Consider the following 22,722-nt stretch of genomic DNA (forward strand, 5'->3'; position numbering starts at 1 on the left):
ATATGACTAAGGCAAATTGGTTTTCCACAAGTGCTGCATACTCTATGAACTGCCTTCTGGTACCCGGGTACCCAGCCATGCGAACTAAGAAGAACAAGTAAGGAAGGCTAAGTTCGGGTGTAACCGAACATTACATACTCAGTTGAGAGCTATGGAGACAAAATAAGGGAAAATCACCATGTAGGAAAATGAACCTAGGGTAACCCTGGAATGTGTTGTTTGTACGATAAGGGTATCAAATGAAAGGTGTTAATGAATATTTTAGAAGGGCGTGGGCCTTAGTTCTATAGGTGGACGCCTTTTCGAGATATCGCCATAAAGGTGGACCAGGGGTGACTCTAGAATGTGTTTGTACGATATGGATATCAAATGAAAGGTGTTAATAAGAATTTTAAAAGGGAGTTGTGGTAGTTGTATATGTGAAGGCGTTTTCGGGATTTCGACCAAAATGTGGACCAGGGTGACCCAGAACATCATCTGTCGGGTACCGCTAATTTATTTATATATGTAATACCACGAACAGTATTCCTGCCATGATTCCAAAGGCTTTCGATTTCGCCCTGCAGAACTTTTTCATTTTCTTCTACTTAATATGATAGGTGTCACACCCATTTTACAAAGTTTTTTTTTTAAGTTATATTTTGCGTCAATAAACCAATGCAATTACCATGTTTCATCCCTTTTTTCGTATTTGGTATATAATTATGGCATTTTTTTCATTTTTCGTAATTTTCGAAATAGAAAAAGTGGGCGTGGTCATAGTCGGATTTCGGACATTTTTTATACCAATACAAAGTGTGTTCAGATAATTATGTGAACTGAGTTTAGTAAAGATATATCGATTTTTGCTCAAGTTATCGTGTTAACGGCCGAGCGGAAGGACAGACGATCTACTGTGTATAAAAACTGGGCGTGGCTTCAACCGATTTCGCCCTTTTTCACAGAAAATAGTTACCGTCCTAGAATCTAAGCGCCTACCAAATTTCACAAGGATTGGCAAATATTTGTTCGACTTATGGCATTAAATGTATCCTAGACAAATCAAATGAAAAAGGGCGGAGCCACGCCCATTTTGAAATTTTCTTTTGTTTTTGTATTTTGTTGCACCATATCATTACTGGAGTTGAATGTTGACATAATTTACTTATATACTGTAAAGATATTAAATTTTTTGTAAAAATTTCATTTAAAAACAATTTTTTTTTAAAGTGGGCGTGGTCGTTCTCCGATTTTGTTAATTTTTATTAAGCATACATATAGTAATACAAGTAACGTTCCTGCCAAATTTCATCATGATATCTTCAACGACTGTCAAATTACAGCTTGCAAAACTTCTAAATTACCTTCTTTTAAAAGTGGGCGGTGCCACGCCCATTGTCCAAAATTTTACTTATTTTCCATTCTGCGTCATAAGTTCAACCCACCTACCAAGTTTCATCACTTTACCCGTCTTTGGTAATGAATTATCGCACTTTTTCGATTTTTCGAAATTTTCGATATCGAAAAAGTGGGCGTGGTTATAGTCCGATATCGTTCATTTTAAATAGCGATCTGAGATGAGTGCCCAGGAACCTACATACCAAATTTCGTCAAGATACCTCAAAATTTACTCAAGTACTCTGCTCAACTGTGTATAAAAATTATTTATGAACAGAACGGTTAGTCTCTTTGTATGAGTTGAACTGTTTCCTTTTGTTTGAAAATGTCCAATGAAGAGACTAATTGTACCCATTTATATCCGAAAGGAATCGATAGGATCAATCCCCTTTGTACACACATGGGAACATATAAACACTAGGCCCTTTTCGGTTCAATAAGTACACAAATAGTGCCCAGTCACATTTTTCATGGCATAAACACAATCGCACAAAATCTATTTGATGTAAGTTGTTCGCCCAATTTTCAAAAAGGAATAAAAAATTTTCTACGAAAATTTAAACCTAACTCAGACATAGTCGTTAAGTCCTAGTAATTTAGGTACGGTATACGGCTTCGCATTTTTCTTAAATATTTCGATTCAATCAACTGTAATGTTTTATATTTTACTCACTTCGATGCCGTTTTTTTTAATATTTCTTAAAATGGCTACATAGATTTCAAACTGACTAATCCCAACTGTACCCGAAAGGGACTATAGGGGTTCAATTATGCCCAAATGTAGACAAAAGAGTGCAATCGGAGTCCAGTATCTTTAGGAATTATCGGACGATTTTTCGTTGGGATGTATTTACAGTGTGTGTGTGTAAACTTACCGCAAAATCACTTCGTCTGTTGTCATGTCAACAATTAGCGTAGCATGCTTTTAGGCTGATTGTCTTATTATCAAAGCAACAACTGGGTTACAGTAATGGACGTCGTTCGACGTATTAAAATGCATACAAACTGCAAAGAAATTAAAAAGTTTACATTTAAATTTAATCGTAAAAGTTTAATGTTTTATAGGTAAATAAAGAATGAAAAAATTAGTCCCATTAGTTGGAACAATAAATATCTATCAAATTTGGCGTGGTGGCATAAGGTCCATAACATCATTTGGTCTTAAGGCCACTTTAAATGACAACAGTAAAAATATGGATGTGGATGTTTTCCCGAAAAGGTTTTACTAACATCAAACTGAAATTTGCCAAATGGCCATTATTCAAATTTAAAAAGGTTATAAAGGCAGAAAGGCAGTTAACCCTAAGGCCATTTGAAGTAGTCATAATGTCAATTGACCTTATGTCACCCCACCTTAAGGTATACGAAATTCATGTTTATTAGTTTGTTGCGATATTACCTATAGACATCAAAACAAATCAACCGCTTCTTTCTAATCAAACAGAAAAAGGGAAAACGAATATATAAAAAATAAATGTAAGGCGCGATAACCTCCGAACAGATTTTAGGCCGAGCTTCTCTTCCAACTTGCATCGTGCTCCTTTTAGTTTTTCTTTCAAATTGGCGGGACAGGACCTACTTGTTTTATGCCGACTCCGAACGGCATCTGCAAGTCAGATGAGTTTTCACTGGGAGCTTTTCATGGCAGAAATACACTCGGTTTGCTTGCCAAACACTGCTGAGGGGCTCCACCGCTTTGAAAATCTTTCTTTTAATTGAAAAAAACTTCTTTCTAAAATTTTGATTTGTTTTTCCCGGGGCGTAAAAACAAAATCTTCGGTGTGGTAGGCGGAGCACGCTACCATCATACCACGGCGGCCGTAAGGAGGCATGAAATCCCAATTTTTGGAATCACATCGCTCATAAATAAGCTGTTTTTGGAAGCCAGGTAAGGTTAGGTTGAGCTTAGCTGAGCGTAAAGACCTCACAAATATTTAATGTGCCCATACTTACTTACTTAATAGGCGCTTAACCGTTTAAACGGTTATGGCCGTCCAACAAGGCGCGCCAATCGCTCCTTCTCTCTGCCAACCGTTTTCCACCTGGTCCTTGCAGCGGAGTGGGGGCCGCCCTCTACCTCTGCTTCCATAGGCGGGATACGATAGAAACACTTTCTTGGCCGGAGCGCCATCTTTCATTCGCATAACATGATCAAGCTAGCGCAGCCGCTGCGTTTTAATTCCAATCAAAAATTAGGGTCTGTGTTAAAAAATATCTAAGCCCTCTTAGTAAATATTAGAAGCTTTCTCGAACTTTTAATACTTGCTGCTTCTATATCTGATAACTTTGTGAACTCTAATAAGTGAAGTCTAAATGTGGCGAACACAGGACACGAATATATTTGCTGATAAGTTTTCTCCTGCAAACCTCGCTTCATACATCTGCTATCGCTGACGAGGTCAAATCTAAACACATGTGACCATAGAAGATCGTCTCAAGTAACTCGCGCATTCATTTTATCTTTACCAATCTGATTCGGATGTTTAAGGTACGTGCTTTGAGGATTATTATTATTATTAATTGGCGCTTAACCGTCTAAACGATTTTGGCTGTTTCGTAACAAGTTACACCAGCTATCCCCATTGAGCGATAGCTGGCACCAATTGAGAGCATCAAGGGAGGTCAGGTCTGTCTCCATCGTCTCTCCTAAATCAGTAGAAACAGGGGCTTCCGGCATCGGAGCGCCTTTGTCGATTAGCATAAAATGGCCTAGCCAACGAATTCATGTGCTTTTATTCGCCACACTATCTTCATATCTACATAACGCTCATAGAGCTGATCATTATGCACCGTAATCAACACTGACAGAGCATATATCTTCCGGAGAACTTTTCGATCGAAAATCCGACTGTCGTCTGATCTGCTCTCGATGCCGTCCATGGTATGTTGAAAGGCTTGTTGAGCGTGCTTTATGTAGATCTGGAGAGTACTTTTCTTTTCAATTGGATACTAAGTCGAAAGTAACACTTGTTGTCTTTTACCTTTATAATGTACCGTATAAGCCTTATTCACTTTCTTTTCTACATTAAGTTACTCTTCCTAGCCTACGCCTAGACCAATCCGAATCCTTATACCTCTTCACAAAAACCACCAGATTATCTTTCAGGCGTTGCTGATCAACCCGATGTCAGATACACAGGTGTGTATATCCCGAAAACCTCCATCTCTGTGGAAGCTAATTGTTAGCAGACATTTCCACTTATGGGAACTCTTTAATGTCATCTGCGTACCCCGCTTGTTTGACGAGTCCCTCTTCGAACCGCCAGAGCAGTTCATTGATAATCACAGCAGAGGTGATTAAACCTCACCCTGCGTCCATTGATTTTGTGGCATTTTATGTCCCCCCCCCCCCCCCCCCCCTGCCAAGTAACCTTCCTGAGACGTACTTCATATATTCCAAAGCTCTCTCTATATTTATAAGTACCCTATGCAGTGCCGTGTCTACGGATTTGCTTTGGTGCACGCATACTGTTTTGAGGAGAACTTTATATACACTTCTATTGGGCTCTCAAAGGTTTTGAACAGAAATTGTATTAAGCTAATAGCACTTTAGTTTTTGTTGTTGTTGTTGTTGTATCAGTGCTTCGCCCATCCAATAGGTGCGGCCGATCACAAATTGTCATCAATATCTTCTTACGGGAGTCCAAGGAAACTTACTGTTTCAACAGGGGTGGACCATAATGAGAGGGGTGTTAGAGGCGTTGGTTCCACATTACAATGAATGAGATGGTTGGTGTCGTGTGGGGACACATTGCAAGCAGGGCATACATTTCGTATGTCGGCGTTGATTCTGGATAGGTAAGAGTTTAACCTATTACAGTTTTCAGATCGAAGTTGAGCTAGATTGACTCGCGTTTCCCTGGGGAGGGTGCGTTCCTCTTCCGCAAGTTTTGGGTACTGTTCTTCGAGTACTGGATTCACCGGGCAATTCCCGGCATAAAGGGCCGACGCCTGTTTGTGGAGTTCGCTGAGGACCTGCTTGTGTTTTTTGGCTTCATACGGCTGAGTTCTCAGGTGCCGTATTTCCTGTTGGGATGCCCAGGTTTCTGGGTATTCAACAGGAACTGTTTGGTTAGCATCTCATTTCTCTGCCTGATGGGGAGTAATCTCGCCTAATCATGTAGATGGTGTTCTGGTGACATAGCTTCTTCCGGTGGGTAGTGTTTAGGCTTGGTGACCATTTTTTCCATTCCATTGTCTTTTCCCCAAGTACTGCCAGCAAGAGATTTGAGAATTTTATTACGGCTCTGGATTTTCGGTACAATTGCGGCTGCATGCTCACCAAAATGAAGATCCTGATCAAACGTCATAACCAAGATTTTGGTGGGTAGGACAGTTGGTAGCGTAGTGCCATCGACGTGGATGTTCAAAATGGTCAACATTGGGGACGTCCCTGTTGCAAATAAGGTTGCGGAGGATTTAGCCGGTGATAATGCCAGGTTTCGCGAGGCGCAAAAACTGGAGAGATCAGGGAGGTAGCCATTTATTCTGTTGCAAAGCTCATCGATCTGTGGTCCTGAGCCTGTGGCCATTATTGCGCAGTCATCGGCGTAGGAAACGATAGTAACTCCTTCTGGTGGCGAAGGTAGCTTTGATATGTAGAAGTTAAACAAAAGTGTGGATAGGACACCACCCTGTGGCACCCCTTGTTTAATTCTTCTTCGTTTTGATGTTTCGTGATGCGGTACACTTTTAAGACATGAGGGAAAGGTAGACCCTTCCAGATCTTGCAGTAACGTGCCATGGTTGACCGTATCAAAAGCTTTTGATAGGTCTAGCGCAACGAGTACTGTTCTATGGTGGGGGTTTTGATTTAAACCGCAACTTATCTGGGTGCTAATGGAATTTAGCGCGGTGGTTGTGCTATGGAGTTTTCTAAAGCCATGCTGATGACAGGCTAGCTGCAAATTTGCTTTGAAGTAGGGGAGCAAAATGGCTTCAAGCATCTTGGCTACTGGCGATAGGAGAGATATCGGACGATATGACTCTCCTCTGTTAACTGGTTTCCCAGGCTTTAGTCGCGGGACCACCTTGGCCATTTTCCATTTTTCGGGTATGACAAAGGTGGAAGGGACAGGTTGAAGACATGTGCTAAATATTTATTCTTTCCCTAGGCTTTTAAGCATTGGCATTGCTATGCCGTCTGGGCCTACTGCTATGGATGGTTTAGCATGACTGATGGCATCCTCAACCTCTTTGGCGGTGATGGTAATTGGAGTCGCGCTGAATATATGTTTATGTGCGTGTCTGTTGGCCCTCCGTGTATCTTTGTCGACCGTAGAATACATTATATTACTTACTTACTTAATTGGCGCTTAACCGTCTAAACGGTTATGGCCGTCCAACAAGGCGCGCCAGTCGCTCCTTCTCTCCGCCAACCGGCGCCAATTGGTCACACCAAGGGAGTTTAAATCGTTTTCCACCTGGTCCTTCCAACGGAGTGGGGGCCGCCCTCTACCTCTGCTTCCATAGGCGGGTTCCGATAGAAACACTTTCTTGGCCGGAGCATCATCTTTCATTCGCATAACATGGCCTAGCCAGCGCAGCCGCTGCGTTTTAATTCGCTGGACTATGTTGATGTCTGCGTATAGCTCGCACAGCTCATCATTAAATCTTCTTCGGTACTCGCCATCGCCAACGCGTAGAGGTCCATAAATCTTTCGAAGAACTTTTCTCTCGAACACTCCCAAAGCCGCTTCATCTGCTTTTGTCATGGTCCATGCTTCTGCCCCATATAGCAGGACGGGTACGATAAGTGACTTGTAGAGTATGATTTTCGTTCGCCGAGAGAGGACTTTACTTTTCAATTGCCGACCTAGTCCAAAGTAGCATTTATTGGCAAGATTGATTCTTCACTGGATTTCAGTGCTGATGTTGTTGCTAGTGTTGATGCTGGTTCCCAAATAAACGAAGTCTTTTACTATTTCGAAATTATGGCTGCCAACAGTAGCGTGGTTGCCAAGGCGCATATGCGCTGACTCTTTGCTCGATGACAGCAGGTACTTCGTTTTGTCCTCATTCACCATCAAACCCATCTTTACCGCTTCTTTTTCCAGCTTGGAGTAAGCAGAACTAACAGCGCGGGTGTTTACGCCGATGATATCAATGTCATCAGCATATGCCAGTAATTGCACGCTTTTATAGTATATTATTCCAGTGCGGTTAAGTTCTGCAGCTAGTATAATTTTCTCCAGCATCAAATTAAAGAAATCGCACGATAGGGGGTCACTCTGTATGAAACCTCGTTTAGTTTCGAACGGCTCGGAGAGGTCCTTCCCAATTCTGACTGAGCTGATGGTGTTGCTCAACGTCATTTTGCACAGCCGTATAAGTTTTGCGGGGAAACCAAGTTCAGACATAGCGGCATATAGGCAGCTCCTTTTCGTGCTGTTGAAGGCGGCTTTAAAGTCGACGAAGAGGTGATGTGTGTCGATTCTCTTTTCACGGGTTTTTTCCAAGATTTGGCGCATTGTGAAAATCTGGTCGATGGTAGATTTACCAGGTCTGAAGCCGCACTGATAAGGTCCAATCAGCCGGTTCACGGTGGGCTTCAATCTTTCGCACAATACACTTGAAAGGACCTTAGATGCGATATTAAGAAGGCTGATTCCACGATAGTTGGTGCATTTTGCAGTATCCCCCTTCTTGTGGACTGGGCAAAGAACACTCAGATTCCAACCGTCGGGCATGCTTTCGTCCGCCCATATTTTGCTGCTGCATGCGCCTTACCAACTCCTCGCCGCCGAACTTGAATAGCTCCGCAGGCAATCCATCAGCGCCCACGGCCTTGATGTTTTTGAATCTGGTTATTGCTATTCTAACTTCGTCATAATTGGGCGGGGGACATATATTCCATCATCATCGATTGCGGGATCGGGTTCTTCATCTCTGCGCGGTGAATTGCTGCCTCCATTTAGGAGAGCACAGAAGTATTCCCTCCATAATCTAAGCACTCTCTGGACATCAGTTACAAGATCGCCGTTTTCATTCCTACCGGAGTTTGCCCCGGTCTTAAAACCTTCCGTCTGTCGCCGTATTTTTTGGTAGAATTTTCGGGCGTTATTCCTGGTGGCTAGCAGCTCAAGCTCCTCGCACTCACGCCTTTCTGCTTCTGCTTTTTTCTTCCTGAAAAGGCGTCTCGCTTCCTTTTTCAACGCACGATAGCGTTCACACATGCCTCTTGTCGCGCTCGCTTTTAACGTAGCCCTGTAGGCAGCGTCTTTTCTTTCGGTTGCAACGCGGCATTCTTCATCGTACCAGTTGTTTTTTCGTGACCGCCGGTAACCAATTTTTTCCTCGGCGGCAGTACGAAGTGCTTTGCACTGCTCCTTGCACTGCACTTTATCCCCAAAGGCGATGAAAATTTTGTCATTGTGCTTAGACGGATTCGATAGGGACTTTACGGTGAACCAAAGCTTACCTACGCCGGCAGAGAGGTTACAACCGCTTAGGTACTACTCCCATTTCGCCCGCTTGTATTCATCCACAAGCAGTCTGATGCGTTGGTTTATATCCGCTATTTGGGGTTCGCGGGGATCGAGCTGTCTTATAAGGTCACGTTCTCTCGCTAAATTTGCGGCCTCCGCCGGAAAGTGAGGAAGAATTTCGGGAATTCTACCGGCGGAAATGAAGCGAACCGAGACGGCTTCAATGACCTTGCGGAAAGCACGGTCCCCTTGGCGAGCATCAGTCGAGATAGGGCGGCCGTTATCTGTAAAGGATTTGTATTAATCCCATTTTCCTTTTTTAAAGTTTATGAAAGTGCGTCGGATGCCAAAGTTACCATCGGCTGCCAGTTTACGCAGTTTAGGAGTCCTGCGCTCACGACTTATATATCCAGCGAACTATGACAGATTCCTACCGTACGTGTGGGGCATCATCGTCTGCCTGCAAGTTTGAATGCCATAGATAGTGATGGGCATTGAAATCGCCTAAGATAGTGCGATTATTGCCAGTGAGAAAGGCGCTGATGTTAGGGCGGTATCCACTGGGGCAACCGGTGACTAGAGGGATGTAAATATTGATGATTTCTAGGTTTCCATCCCCTGAAGGGAGAGATAATCCTTGACGTTCTAAGACACTGTCCCTGCGGCCGATGTCGGGATCAAATATATCATATTGCACTGAGTGGTGTAGGATAAACGCCAGGCCACCCCATTTCCGCTCTCGCGATCTTTCCTGTGGACATTATACCCAGAACAGGTCTGCAGAGCAGATCTTGCTGTGAGTTTAATCTCTTGAATCGCTGCAATGCGGATGGTGTGCCGCGTCATGAAATCGACTATCTCCGTGATCTTCCCATTTAATCTATTACAGTTTAACTGCAGAATTCTGAAGTGCAACGGGGAGACGTCGTCGCTCTGGGAGTAAGTGACGGGTGACTACGCCTGAGTTGTGAAAGGCCAGGATGCAACTGCTGTTGTGGCCCTGGGACTGGCCGTCCTCAGGTGAGCATTGGGGTATCCGGTGTATTTGGGTCTGTCTCACTGATCTACACGATTGCTGCCGGAAAAGAGGGGGATTTAAGGGGTTGTGTAGCGCAATATATAGCTTCTCCAACCCAATTGTCAACCTCACCTTCGAGCGGCAAATCCCGTTTCACTAACAGACGAGGCTCTGGCGACCCCAAGCTCCTCATGGAACTTGGGGGTGGGGAGGGAGGGATGGCCTGAAGGTTTAATGTGGCCATATAAATCGTTCCCGAGATGGTCGGGCCAGCACCTTAATGGTGCTGTGTTACCGGAGCGTATCGGATCTGTATCCGACAAAGGACCATCACATCGATAACACTCCCCAAAGCCTTCGGGGAGTAACTAATCGCTACAACAACAACAACAACAACAGGGGGAAGAAAACGGGGCAGGGGCTGATGCATTGCTACCAACTCTACTACGGAGATAGCAGTTATGAGTGGGAGCGGCCGTATGAGTTGGTGGCGCCGTGGGGAGCGAGCAGCAGCGTGTACTTATTGTGGCTTGCTGAGCAGCTGGGCTGCTGGAAGGTAGTGGGGAGCGCTAAGGCGTAGACTACAGAACGCCCTTGGGCGTGAACAGCAAGGAGCCACAAAATATTTATAAAAGTTACGTGGACGTCTCGTTTTGGGATCTGGCCCAGAACAACCTGTCCCATGCAACCATCCCTTGCACGAGACACACTGACAAGAGTATGACCGTCCTAAAAAGATTCTTTTCCGGCAGATGCAGCAAAACCATTTCTGAGGACCGGCGTCAGGAAACTGACCCGGATTGGGTTCAATACATTCCCGGAGCAAGAGAATATGGAGCAGTCCCGCTGAAGGAGCTGTTGGGAGGATGACAATTTGTTGGAGGAACACAACAAATAAAATGGGGTTACACTGAAATGACAGTCATTGGTCGGGAAAAATCCCGAGTCGCTCCGGTACATAGAACCGACTGCCTTGGGCACTTTAGTCTTTGGGGGTTATATGGCTGATCTTACTCGCCTTTTATAGGAAATCTCTACGAGCACTTATCCAAGAGTGTCGCACATGATTCAGTCTTATTCACTATTCAAAGATTATCATCAGCCTTTCCACGAACGGGCTCCCCGACATTTGTAGCATGACAAGTAGTGTAATTATGTAGCATACATGAATATAGCTGTTTCCTTACCATTGTTGCAGGTCTTACCTTGTCTCTCGGTTTTTAATAGCAAACGCCGAACACGCGCGTCCTGATCCTCAGAATTCTTTTCAGCACGTAAAACAAATATGTAACAGTAGTCAGAGGGAAGTTGTACAGGATTAAGGCCTCGTGTAAGATTTTGTATGCCCATGATGTTTTTTGAACGGATATCCTAATATCAGATTCCTTAAACTCGAATACCCCCAAACTTTGAAATAAATGTAATATAGAACAATGTCAACCAAACTTGATATGCCCATAAGTACATGTTTTCATGCAATTGACCTTAAAAATTGAGTCCTTATACTACTGATGGCGATTTGTAAAGTTCACCCACCCATGAAGGTACATATCTGCAAGAAAGATCAACAACCAACTACTGTTCAGCATAAGCTCATACATCGCGTGACGGGAGGCACGTTAGGAGAGACCATGATCGCATTCAGATGGATATCTTACAGATATATTTAGGTATTGTGATATGCGTTTGGCTGAGATGGTTCTGTGTAACAAAGCTCCTTTTGCAACATTGCGCTGATGCCGTGAGTAGTGGTGTTATAATGGCGCCAGTAGTAGGTAGACGGAAGGGCAAATAAATAACAGGATCGTATTAAATCTTGGTCATCAACTTGGAGGTAGGTCTACGGCTCATTCCCAACTTGCTTCCCAAAAACGCTGCTGATTCTAGTCAAGTCATTTATCAGCTCGAAGATGACTTAGGTATATCGAAGAAAAAGTAAAGGAATGTATGGAAAGGGATAATGTTATCAACATCATTAACATGTGCCTAAATGCCTAAGCTATTTTGGTCGCTACTTAACAAGCCACTCCAGCTATCCCTGTTTTACGATAACTGCCGCCAATTGGGAGCATCAAGAGAGAACAATTCTTCATCCACTTGCCTCTCCCAACTCAGTAGGGTTCTCCCATTCCCAACTCCGGTGTCGACTGAAATACTTTCTTCGTCCATTCCCATAACAGGGCTTAGCCAGCGAAGACTCTTCACATCTACGTAAGAGTCATACAACTCAGCAGTATAACTCCAATCTGGACGCTGATATCACCATGCATGCTTTTCACCAACTCTTTGCATCCGTGTTTAAACAGCTTGCCTGGTAGTGCGTCGCTCCCCGGTGCCTCGTTTTACTTTAGCCGGTATATTTTTATTCTCAATTCGTAACAGTCGAGTACCAGAATGGGTTTTTTCGTCGTCGGCGTTGAGAAGTGCTATCTCCATCACTTAAGAACACTCTGTACGTCAGTAACCAGTTTTTTTCCAAGGCAGTACTACATTCCTCATTGCACCAGTTTTTTTGGAGGCTGGACACCTTTATTGTCAGCAGCGGCGTTGCACGTCCTTAGGTCGAAGATTGCTCTCAGCTGCAAATTAGGCGTTCAGTCATATGGCGGTGACGTCGGCCTTTTCCTAGACGAGAACACGAACCAACCGAAACATTCGGGCATCGGTATCTTTTCCTAAAAGAGTTTGGATGTTGCAGTTAAATGTGCACAATTCATGGTCTTTAAACTCATAGTTCGTTAGACGTCTCGTCATCGGAAAATATAGTTCCAATCCGAGGTGTGTGGAAAACGTTTTTATGTGCCAGGGCCCAAGTCTAGCGCATAACCGAGGAACGAGGTTTGGATTCTACACCATTTCCAGTTGTAACTGACAAAGCGTCAGATATAAATGCGAAAGCGTCATATGGAAATGAGAATAGTTAATTGTAAATGCGAAAGCGTCATTTTGATATGAGAATAGTCACTTGTAAATGAGAAAACTGTAAATGAAATTTTGAAGGTGTCAATTGTAATTGAGAATTGTCAGTTGTAAATGAGAATGGGGAATTGTAAATGCGAAAGCGTCATTTGCAAATGAGGATGGTCAATTGTGAATGCAAAATCGTCACATGGAAATGCGAATAGTTACTTGCAAATGAGAATAGTCAGTTGTAAATGAGAATAGTGAATTGTAAATGCGAAAGCGTCATTTGGAAATGAAATTAGTCAATTGTGAATGCGAAAGCGTCACATAGACATCCGAATAGTCACTTGTAAATGGGAAAACGTCATTTGAAAATTAGAAAGCGTCAGATATAATTTCGAAAGCATCAGTTGTAAATGCGAAAGCGTCATATGGAAATGAGAACAGTCACTTTTAAATGAGAAAGCAGATCCAAACTAAGGAAAACTTACGTCGCTACCCACCACTGAGCTAAATGCACGTATGTTTGTAAATATATGAAATTGCATATCAGAAACATCTGTAGCGTATATAAATACGTGTGTATGTATGTACGTCATGCATATGCGATTATTTCATGGTCCTTCAATTGTGATGAATCATGCAACAGACCGCGTTGTATACGCATAAATTTGTATGGAAATAATGTAAGTAAATATTTATAAGTGTAGTTGGTACGTATGTATGTATATATTTTTGTAAGTGCATAAACAACTGCAAATGAAATCGAAATTGAAAACAATCAACAAGAATCGTTGTTGCAAGTGAGGGCGTTCGCCTTGTTGCAGATGTGGCAAGAACGAGTGACAATAAATTAGCCAACATACATGCATATACTCGTATGTATATGTATGTAACTAAGATGATTTGCTCGAGCATATCCACCCACATAAATCCTATACATGTACCTACCCAGTCGGGAATCGAATGGAGCTAATCCATGAGTGGCAAATTTTGGTCTAGAGTAGCAACAAAAGAGTGATAATACACAGACAAAATTATATATCTCCCCAGGACGAAGTCGTATATACTTTGCGGTGCTCTGAAAGTATCCACAGTTGATGGTGATGATGTAGGAGCAGTACCATGCCAGTTAGTCAATATGCAACTCAAGTATTAAAGAAAAATAAATCGATAATGAAAGGGTCGATTTAACTTTCCCAACATACCTGCAGTCTTTTGAAAGCCAAGCTTATTTCTATAGCATGCAAACTTTTAGTATTTGCCGTGAGGACGAAGTTATTTGAAAGCGTAACTTACCTATTAGGGGGTTTTCCATTTGGCCGTCAAACAAAGTCTTGTAAGACTGATATGTGAGTTCTCTATTGACCGGTTAATTCTACCTAACCTAACTTAAACTAAAGGACTTTGTTCGAGAAATTTTGCAGTCTCCGTGTTCTGATTCATATGGGTTCATTAACCTGGCCATAGTTTAAATATCTACACCCTGGTTTGTGGGCTAATGATCTTCATACGCTTGCAACGTAGCAATAGAATATTACGACCGCCCTGTAACTTCACTTGCGCCTACTTTACTATACATACACCAGCACGGTAAACAAAGACCAGTTGGGCAAGAACGCTCTTCCACTCACATGTACTGTGCATCACACTCGTACCGGCGCAACGCCGCTTTCAGGTTGGTACATACAAGGGAGCTTGCATTCCTGGAGGAGGTGGTGCCCAGCAACGAAGTTAGTATGCTTGGTGATCCGGCATGAGAGGATGTTCGACAGCGTTTTTAACTGCTTTTGCCAGCTACCATGGGGAAAGTGAAGCAGTTACTCTTGCTTGGTCGAAGGCAGAACGCCTTTGAACCATTTATCTCCCAGTTTTCCTGTTCGGGTAAAGATCGTTGTTCTTGTGGCTCTGGCCATGGGCTACAAATGTGACTTCCCGTCCACCCACGAATCAGTGTACTGAATATCTGCTATCATAATTCCGCCCTATATTATCACCTTCTAAAAACAATTCAAGTAAGCAGGCGCGGCCACCGTGGTGTGATGGTAGCGTGCTCCGCCTATCACACCGTATGCCCTGGGTTCAACTCCCGGGAAAAGCAACATCAAAATTTTAGAAATAAGATTTTTCAATTAGAATAAAATTTTTCTAAGCGGGGTCGCCCCTCGGCAGTGTCTGGCAAGCGCTCCGATTGTATTTCTGCCATGAAAAGCTCTCAGTGAAAACTCATCTGCCTTGCAGATGCCGTTCGGAGTCGGCATAAAACATGTAGGTCCCGTCCGGCCAATTTGTAGGGAAAAATCAAGAGGAGCACGACGCAAATTGGAAGAGAAGCTCGGCCTTAGATCTCTTCGGAGGTTATCGCGCCTTACATTTTTTTTTTTTTTTTAAGCAGGCGGGGTTATCCAGCGCGGGAATCAGTACAAAAACGAGTACTCGCTGTTCTCTTGTAGGTCTTACGCCGTATTACCTTGCATCTACCGCCAAAGACTGTCTTTGTAGAAGCGACCGATGTAGAAAGTGAAGCCAAAACGTTTTAGCAACCCCTTCGTCAACACGTTTATCACTAAGGCACCCATCCCCACGGCTACACTGCTCGTACGCGCTCCGTCTCATACTGGCGCTGTTGGTTCGTCCGTCGCTTTCTGCTACGCCAGCCCACCGGACCCTCTCGCTGCTCACTCTTTGCTTGTGGAAAGCAGCTGCTTTACCAATAACTGAAGCCGCGTGTGTGTGTTCGATCTTAGCAAATAACTACTGTGGTTTTATTTGGGGTTTTGTTACCTTTACTTGACACTGCAGTACTACCTCAGCCTTCGACAAAACCCACCTCATCACCTTAGCTGCTTAGAACCGATGTATATGGCAGCGCTTTGCCGTCATCCCTTGTCATATTTGGTTTGGAGACAAACAAGTTTCAGCGTTGCGCCATCTTCAGTGCCATTGTTTGTTTCAACGATTCCATCTCCACCGCGTGCTGAATTTATGCTAAATAGATTAGTTGGGCCACCGTGGTGTGATGGTAGCAAGCTCCGCCTACCACACCGGATGCCCTGGATTCAAACCCCGGGCAAAGCAACATCAAAAATTTTAAAAATAAGGTTTTTCAATTAGAAGAAAATTTTTCTAAGCGGGGTCGCACCTCGGCAGTGTTTGGCAAGCGCTCCGGGTGTGTTTCTGTCATGACAAGCTCTCAGTGAAAACTCATCTGCCTTGCAGATGCCGTTCGGAGTCGGCATAAAATCATGTAGGTCCTGTCCGGCCAATTTGTAGGGAAAATCAAGAGGAGCACGACGCAAATTAGAAGAGAAGCTCGGCCTTAGATCTCTTCGGAGGTTATCGCGCCTTACATTTATTTTTTTTTATTATTTATTTTAGATTAGTTGGGAGTCTAATCGAAACCAAATTCCATTGTAGCTGATACGTTATAATTAACCGTCAAGCATAAATTCCAAAGCTACTTCGCATGCCCCCATTTTTGATTGTTTTAATTCCTTTTATACTATCCATTTGTTCTTACATTCATCTGTCAATCCGACCGAAGTCGACCGTTTTTGTGCCCATACTTATACCCGTTCGGCGATTCCTTCGTCTGTCATTAGGTGTGAACGTTCACAATTTTTTCGTTCAATTGGCATTTGGTTTATTTATATACCATCAGGGTAGAGTCGTGTATAGAAGGAAACTTAAGTGGGGAAAGCTTCTGGCCGTCATTCACCAGCGATTGGCCAGGAAGATTCGCTGCCAGGATGATTTAGTGCTTACCACCTCCGGTTGCTTGCGGCCAGGCATCACCTGGGTAGCCACTGAACATCCGCTTGATGGTGAGCCCCTTTGACATAATCGGCTTAGGAGATAGCCTAGGGAATTTCATCGGCAGCTTCTGGCCACCATAAGATACGGCTGTAGCGGCCATCTGTCAGGCATCAAGTGGCTCGCTATACAAAAGTGTATCAAAATACCTTCATCCTGGCCGAGCGCATTTTGAGCTTAGCTTGGGACTTTCTACGTAAAAATACACTCCAATGAAATAAAACAGCAAGTCTCGGTTAATGAGTAAACCCTGGACTCATTTAATTTTTCCACTGGATATATCATACGCCAGCCTCCTTCTTATACATTCCCAGTCGTTAAAGCGCAATATAATGAATTTGTGCTGCTCCCCCTTCATTTCCCTCAAATGCATATTTAAGGATTTACCATTTCGAATGTGATAATGCCAACAACTTTTCACGTTTTGTACTCGTCTTATACACTTTTTGGTAAAATCAACGAAAATAAGGAAAATCATATAAACGCATCGGTGGCATGTTGGCCATAAACCATTGGAATAAATAAAGACACGCGCCATTCTATTTTAGCTAGTCAGTCCCTTTGTATGATTCTTCTTCGCTCTGTGCTCCACGCCAGACGATAAAATTTTGCATTCAAATAAGAATTGCGCGCAAATAAATCGATTGTGGTATTTACCAATACGCAAATTTACAATCTGTAAACATGCAACAATTTGTTGCAATAAGATGTGATCATAAAAAATTCATGCCCAAGAGGGCTGTTCAATAAGTGCGTACACTAGAATGATGCGAAGAGAGCGTGGTAATTACTGAGAAAGTACGTAGAGCTAACAGCCTAAAAGTATACTATTGGTAAGAAGAATATTCATCCGAAGTACTTTTCTGCTGTACATTGAGTTCTCAACCACCTTATTTGCATTGTCATATGAAATGGTTTTTTATTAAAGCGAGAACTGGAAGGTGTTGATTAAGAACAATTTGAAGAACGTATTCTGTTCAACGGAGAATCAAACGGATTCAACAAATGCTGTTTGGACTGAGCAGGCAATTGAAAAGTAATGTTCTCTCTTGGAGAAAAAAAGGCCAAAGGCTTTGCTGTCTAGGTCTGTTATGCGAAAAGACGAAGACGCTCCGGTCAAGAAAGTATTTCAGTTAACACCGTAGTTTGGAAGCACAGGAATGGGGGGCCTCCTCTGAGTTGAGAGAGGCAAGTGATTCCCTTTTGGTGTCAGTGATCGCGAAGCGGAGATAGCTGGTGTGACATGTTAAGACATGGCCAAAATCGAATACTCCAAAGGTCATCTCATTTTCTCTCGATACCGTCCATGATTTAAGGCCATTAATCAGCAATGGTCTGAGGAAGACTTATGGAATGAGATTTTTGATCGTCAAGGGAGGACCCTACTTCTCAGTAGCCTACTCGGCATAATATAGCACTTGCTCACATTCTTGTTTACTCTGACTTTGAAGTGATCCTTGCATGAAACTTTTACCTGTCATATCAAATTTGCTACGAAGGAGCAGATGAGCTCCCTCCTGCTATAATGCTACTGAATACTTTTCTTGTTCATCTTAAGACGCACTCTTTTCACCTTCTTATCCAAGCCACAAAAGAATGATCGGCGTGATCGTGAATATCTACTCGATAGTACATCCAGCCTTAATAAATTGGTTCAAGCTGCCGGGCGAGGCATAATAACAACTGCAGTAGGCGCTGGTATAGGATTTGAAGGAATCATATAAACATTCTAACTCACTGCGTACTCCGTTAACTCTTCTGCTAACAATTAGCTCTCTGATGGATCAGGACTTCCAGGGGAGCGCCAACGCGGAAAATACCGATCTAGTTTTGTTTACTAGGGAATGTAAATTGAAATTGAACTGAGCTGAAATAAGTAACTCCTAAAGGAAGTATACTATGAAGTGAATTATCGACGAAACTTTAAGACAAGGAGACGGCTAAAAAAGAATGTATGCATATAAAAGTCCCATAGCGTATTCCAATGGAGCCCATTGCCCACACTATCTCATTGGGTATTTACAATGATTTTGAAGCCCATCCATTTTTTTGGGGTCCTTGTTTGATCGGCATCCACACCAAGAAGTAGCTATGTCAAAAAAACTGGAGGGGTATGCGATGTGAGCATTTAGCAACAACCACGACCGCAGCATTGCATGCCCTTTTGCACGTCGCGTCTACAGAACTAGTGGTCAAGCATTAACAGCCGGAACAAGCCATAAGACTTCGAGGTACTTGTAGCCTTCACGAAAACAACAAAAATTCTGAAGGTACAGCGCTTAAGCCACAGTCGCTGCAACATACCTATTGATTACCGAACGACTACTAAGGTAATAATCTCTCGCAGAGTTTCATCCAGAACATGCTAACATGTCTCGCTTATAACAGCACATCGCTAGCACAGTGTTGTCAGATTCGAGGTAGCAACTAAGTTGGGTATCAGAAGACTTTTAGTTTTTGCCAAGAGGATGAAGTTAGAACATAAACCCAGGCACCTTATTGGGCTTTTGCGATTGATTGTCAAATAAATTCTGGTAGCACTATGGGCAAATTCAGTCTACATGTGGTCTTTAATTATCTTCTAATTGAAGGTCCCACTCCCCAGCGCAGCTACATTTTCGCCACGCCGTCGAGGTACCTTTCTACCTCTCCGGCCTTTAGCGTACTGTGTTTGTTGTCCGTAAGGCGCATAGAAATACTGTTCACTATCCAGTGCATGCTCCCAAGCTTTTCTCTAATTGCTTTTTCTTTTGTAAGATATACAGCTGACCCTCCTCCGTTGGTCGCGATACGCATTAATATATCCAAGCTTTGATGATTTAACACGTTCAGTGCGTCTTCTGTCTTGTTATTTAGACCTTGGCCTTTGATATTACTACATTTTAGCGTGCGCTTGTGTCATGCACTTGAAGGTCTGGAACAACTGTCTTCAGCCTTTCTAATTCAACTTAGCCCCATTGTACAACCCCGCTATTTCGAAGAATGGGAACAGAATACTTTTTTCATCACGCAGCATCATGATCTTGATACGAATCATCTTCCACAGATCTCCACCTTTAGGTAGACATCAGCACATGGAGATGGTTGCAATATAAAAGTGCCACAGTCAAAGACTGCTTCACCACTTCGTTTATCTTCTCGGGGAGAACAGGCTTAGACGTGCTAGATCTTTTTGGAATATTTGAGTTTGCTGGAGTCTCGTCATTAGCTCTCTTTGGTTTTTTAACAAGTTCGTGCTGCTTTTTTCCATTTATCGACACTTCAGAGCAGGGGAAAATTGAATGTGTTAGTCGTTGCTGAGCGAGCGGAGTAGCAACATCAAGGAAGACTAAATGTTAGCAAACAATGCGTACAGTCGTCTTGCTCCGTTACTCGTTTATCAACGACTAAACCACCACCACTACAACTGCGACCACCGTGGTGTGATGGTAGCGTTCTCCGCCTACCACACCGAATGCCCTGGGTTCACACCCCTGGCAAAGCAATATCAAAATTTTAGAAACAAGGTTTTTCAATTAGAAGAACATTTTTCTAAGCGTGGTCGCCCCTCGGCAGTGTTTGGCAAGCACTCCGAGTGGATTTCTGCCATGAAAATTTCTCAGTGAAAACTCATCTGCCTCGCAGATGCCGTTCGGAGTCGGCATAAAACAAGTAGGTCCCGTCCCGCCAATTTGTAGGAAAATTAAAAAGGAGCACGACGCAAATTGGAAGAAAAGCTCGGCCTAAAATCTCTTCGGAGGTTATCGCGCCTTACATTTAATTTCCATCAGGTGCTACAGTCTTTCTATACGTTTGGATTGCGTTTACGAATTGCTTTTATTATTGCATTTCATCCACCTTCAATTGCGAAATATTTTTCATTCCTTCCTTCATTCAAATATTTTTTTTTTTCTTATTTCATTCAATATTATTATTATGAATGTAAATTGAAATTATTTAGCAGCAATGCGTTTGAATACAAATTAAATTGAACAACAACAAAAATACAAACACGTACAATCACGACGCCAGTCTACATATCTAATTAAGTGCCATAAATTTATTACATGCAAACTAAGAAGTTCGTAGAAATGGAGGGTGGGGTGTGTGCGGCATTGAAACGCTGCAGGCGCAAAGTCATTGCACCTTAACTTGTAAATTGCTTATAAAAGGCAATAACATTAACTACAACAATAACAACAAAATAAGTAGCAATCAATGTAATAAAAAATCACAGTGCTATTAGAGGATCGTTCCATCAATATGACTATGTGGGCTTGGATGTGCGGAGGTGAAAAGAAGGAAGACACCATCAAAGCTCAAAGCACTAAACTTGCAACAGTTACAATGCAAACATTTCTCAGTCTGTGAAATTTTATTGGAAATTCGGAGGTGATAAATATTGTGAATGATAAAAATAATTGCGCTGCAAGGCAACTGCGAAATGGTGTTACCAATCAGATCTTTTTTCTTCACCGAACGGCAGAAACAACTTTCCAAATATTTTCCCGAACGTTAACTTGGTTTGTAGTAAAACTCCATTAGAATAGTAAGGGCACAATGGCCTGCAAACCAGGCCAAAGACCTAACGTTAGGACGGGAACAGGGGGTACTCTCGAGATAGGATAACCCTCTCACAATGCCGGGGTGCAGTGGTCGACACAACCGAACGCGAAATGAAGCCAAACGCTCATGAGACAGTTGAAGAGTGTCGAAGACAGTTCACTGATAAAGCTACGAGCAATCCCCAATTTGACAACCGTATCGAGTAGGAAGATACTCCGAGAGGCAAGAGGCAGCGATTAGTTGAACCCGACACGCCTGCTTTTAGGAGGCAGAACGCCCGTGCCTCATAACCATGCAGCGAGCTAGCCGTATTGGCAGTAGAGGTTTACGCCGGTGACTTAATCGGCGGCGCAGGCTCTATTTTATACCGGCGACGGCGGCGTATCCGGCGCGCCGACAGTGATCGGCGTAAACCTCTGAATTGAATGGCTGGACTTCAGAGTATCACATTGTCCACAACTAATCAATATGGAAACATACTGCTGACGTCAATGGTATGTATGACCATCTGGAACAATATCATTAACTTGCGGATGAGTATCTGGGAGGCTTGTAAAGCAAACATTTTAAAAAATAATATTTGGAAAGGTTTTGTTTATATGTATTTAAGGAAATCGACGTTTCGGTCATTTTGGAAAGATACGCGATATTTGCATCAAAATTTCGCGATTCGTTCAAAAAATTTCAGGTGTAGCTCGTTGCGGAGAGAGGGAGAAATACTTAAAATGGTCACACTTTTGCAGCGTAGTTTCACCGAAAGAGATGTTCTGAGCTAACTCTAATACCCGTCGTCGGCACGATTTCTTGAAATCATTTGTGGCTACCTGCTGGTCACGCACAAAGGCGACTTACGGTTGCTATCAATTATTTACTAATAGTAATGACACTCGTGGCACAGTTTTAACGATTAGCATCAATGCTGGCTTTTTGCTGATCGCGCCAAAGGCCGCCTTAAGTTTTTTCTGCTGTTTTTAAGAGCTACAATTCATGACGTACGAACAGTACTCCCAGCGGGTTAGGTGGTCGGAATATACCCGCGGTAGGTATGCCTGTCGTAAGAGTCGACTAAAATACCAAATTGATTCAAGGCGTTGTGTAGCGCAACCCTTTCAGGTTGCCAGCGCAATATATAGCTTCTCCAAACCCAATTGTCAACCTCACATATCCGTGGCGAATCCTGTTTCATTAACAGCCGAGGCTCTGGCGGCCCCGAACTCCTCATGGATCTACAGGGCGGGATGGCCAAGAAGGTCGCGTGGGGTCATAACAAATCCTTCCCGACATGGTCGGGCTTGGTACCGGAACGTACCGGATCTGCATCCGGCAAAGGACCATCAACATCGATAATACTCCAGAGGCCTTCGGGGAGTGTTCTTATCGCTACAACAACAACAACAACGTGCGAACAGTAGCAATTCCGATCACCAATCGCTACCACGCATCCTGACCCTTATGCCATAAGGGATGTTTTTGTCGCGCTATGCTGCCTAGCTGCACCAGAAAAACACCTTGAAACGTTAGGGAGTGACTATTCGCCAAAGGATGTCGCCCTCGAAATCATAATCACCCTAAGTGGATGTCATTGCGTAACTTATGGGTGAAAATCGTATAATCCTCCGCGTATCTACATAATTTAAA

The 22,722-nt window shown here is 43.2% G+C and overlaps 1 protein-coding gene across 1 annotated transcript in view; it reads right to left on the bottom strand.

Moving 5' to 3' along the window:
- Positions 1 to 2,382, bottom strand: part of spri (sprint) — a 1,202,745-nt gene extending 1,200,363 nt beyond the window's left edge. The window contains exon 1 of the mRNA XM_067781444.1: positions 2,253 to 2,382. Within this exon, the coding sequence (XP_067637545.1) occupies positions 2,253 to 2,278 (26 nt within the window). The 5' untranslated portion in view covers positions 2,279 to 2,382. The remainder of the gene's footprint in view (positions 1 to 2,252) is intronic.
- Positions 2,383 to 22,722: the final 20,340 nt, after the last annotated feature.

This window comes from Eurosta solidaginis, chromosome 4, assembly GCF_040869045.1.
Source record: "Eurosta solidaginis isolate ZX-2024a chromosome 4, ASM4086904v1, whole genome shotgun sequence".
NCBI classification, from domain to species: domain Eukaryota; kingdom Metazoa; phylum Arthropoda; class Insecta; order Diptera; family Tephritidae; genus Eurosta; species Eurosta solidaginis.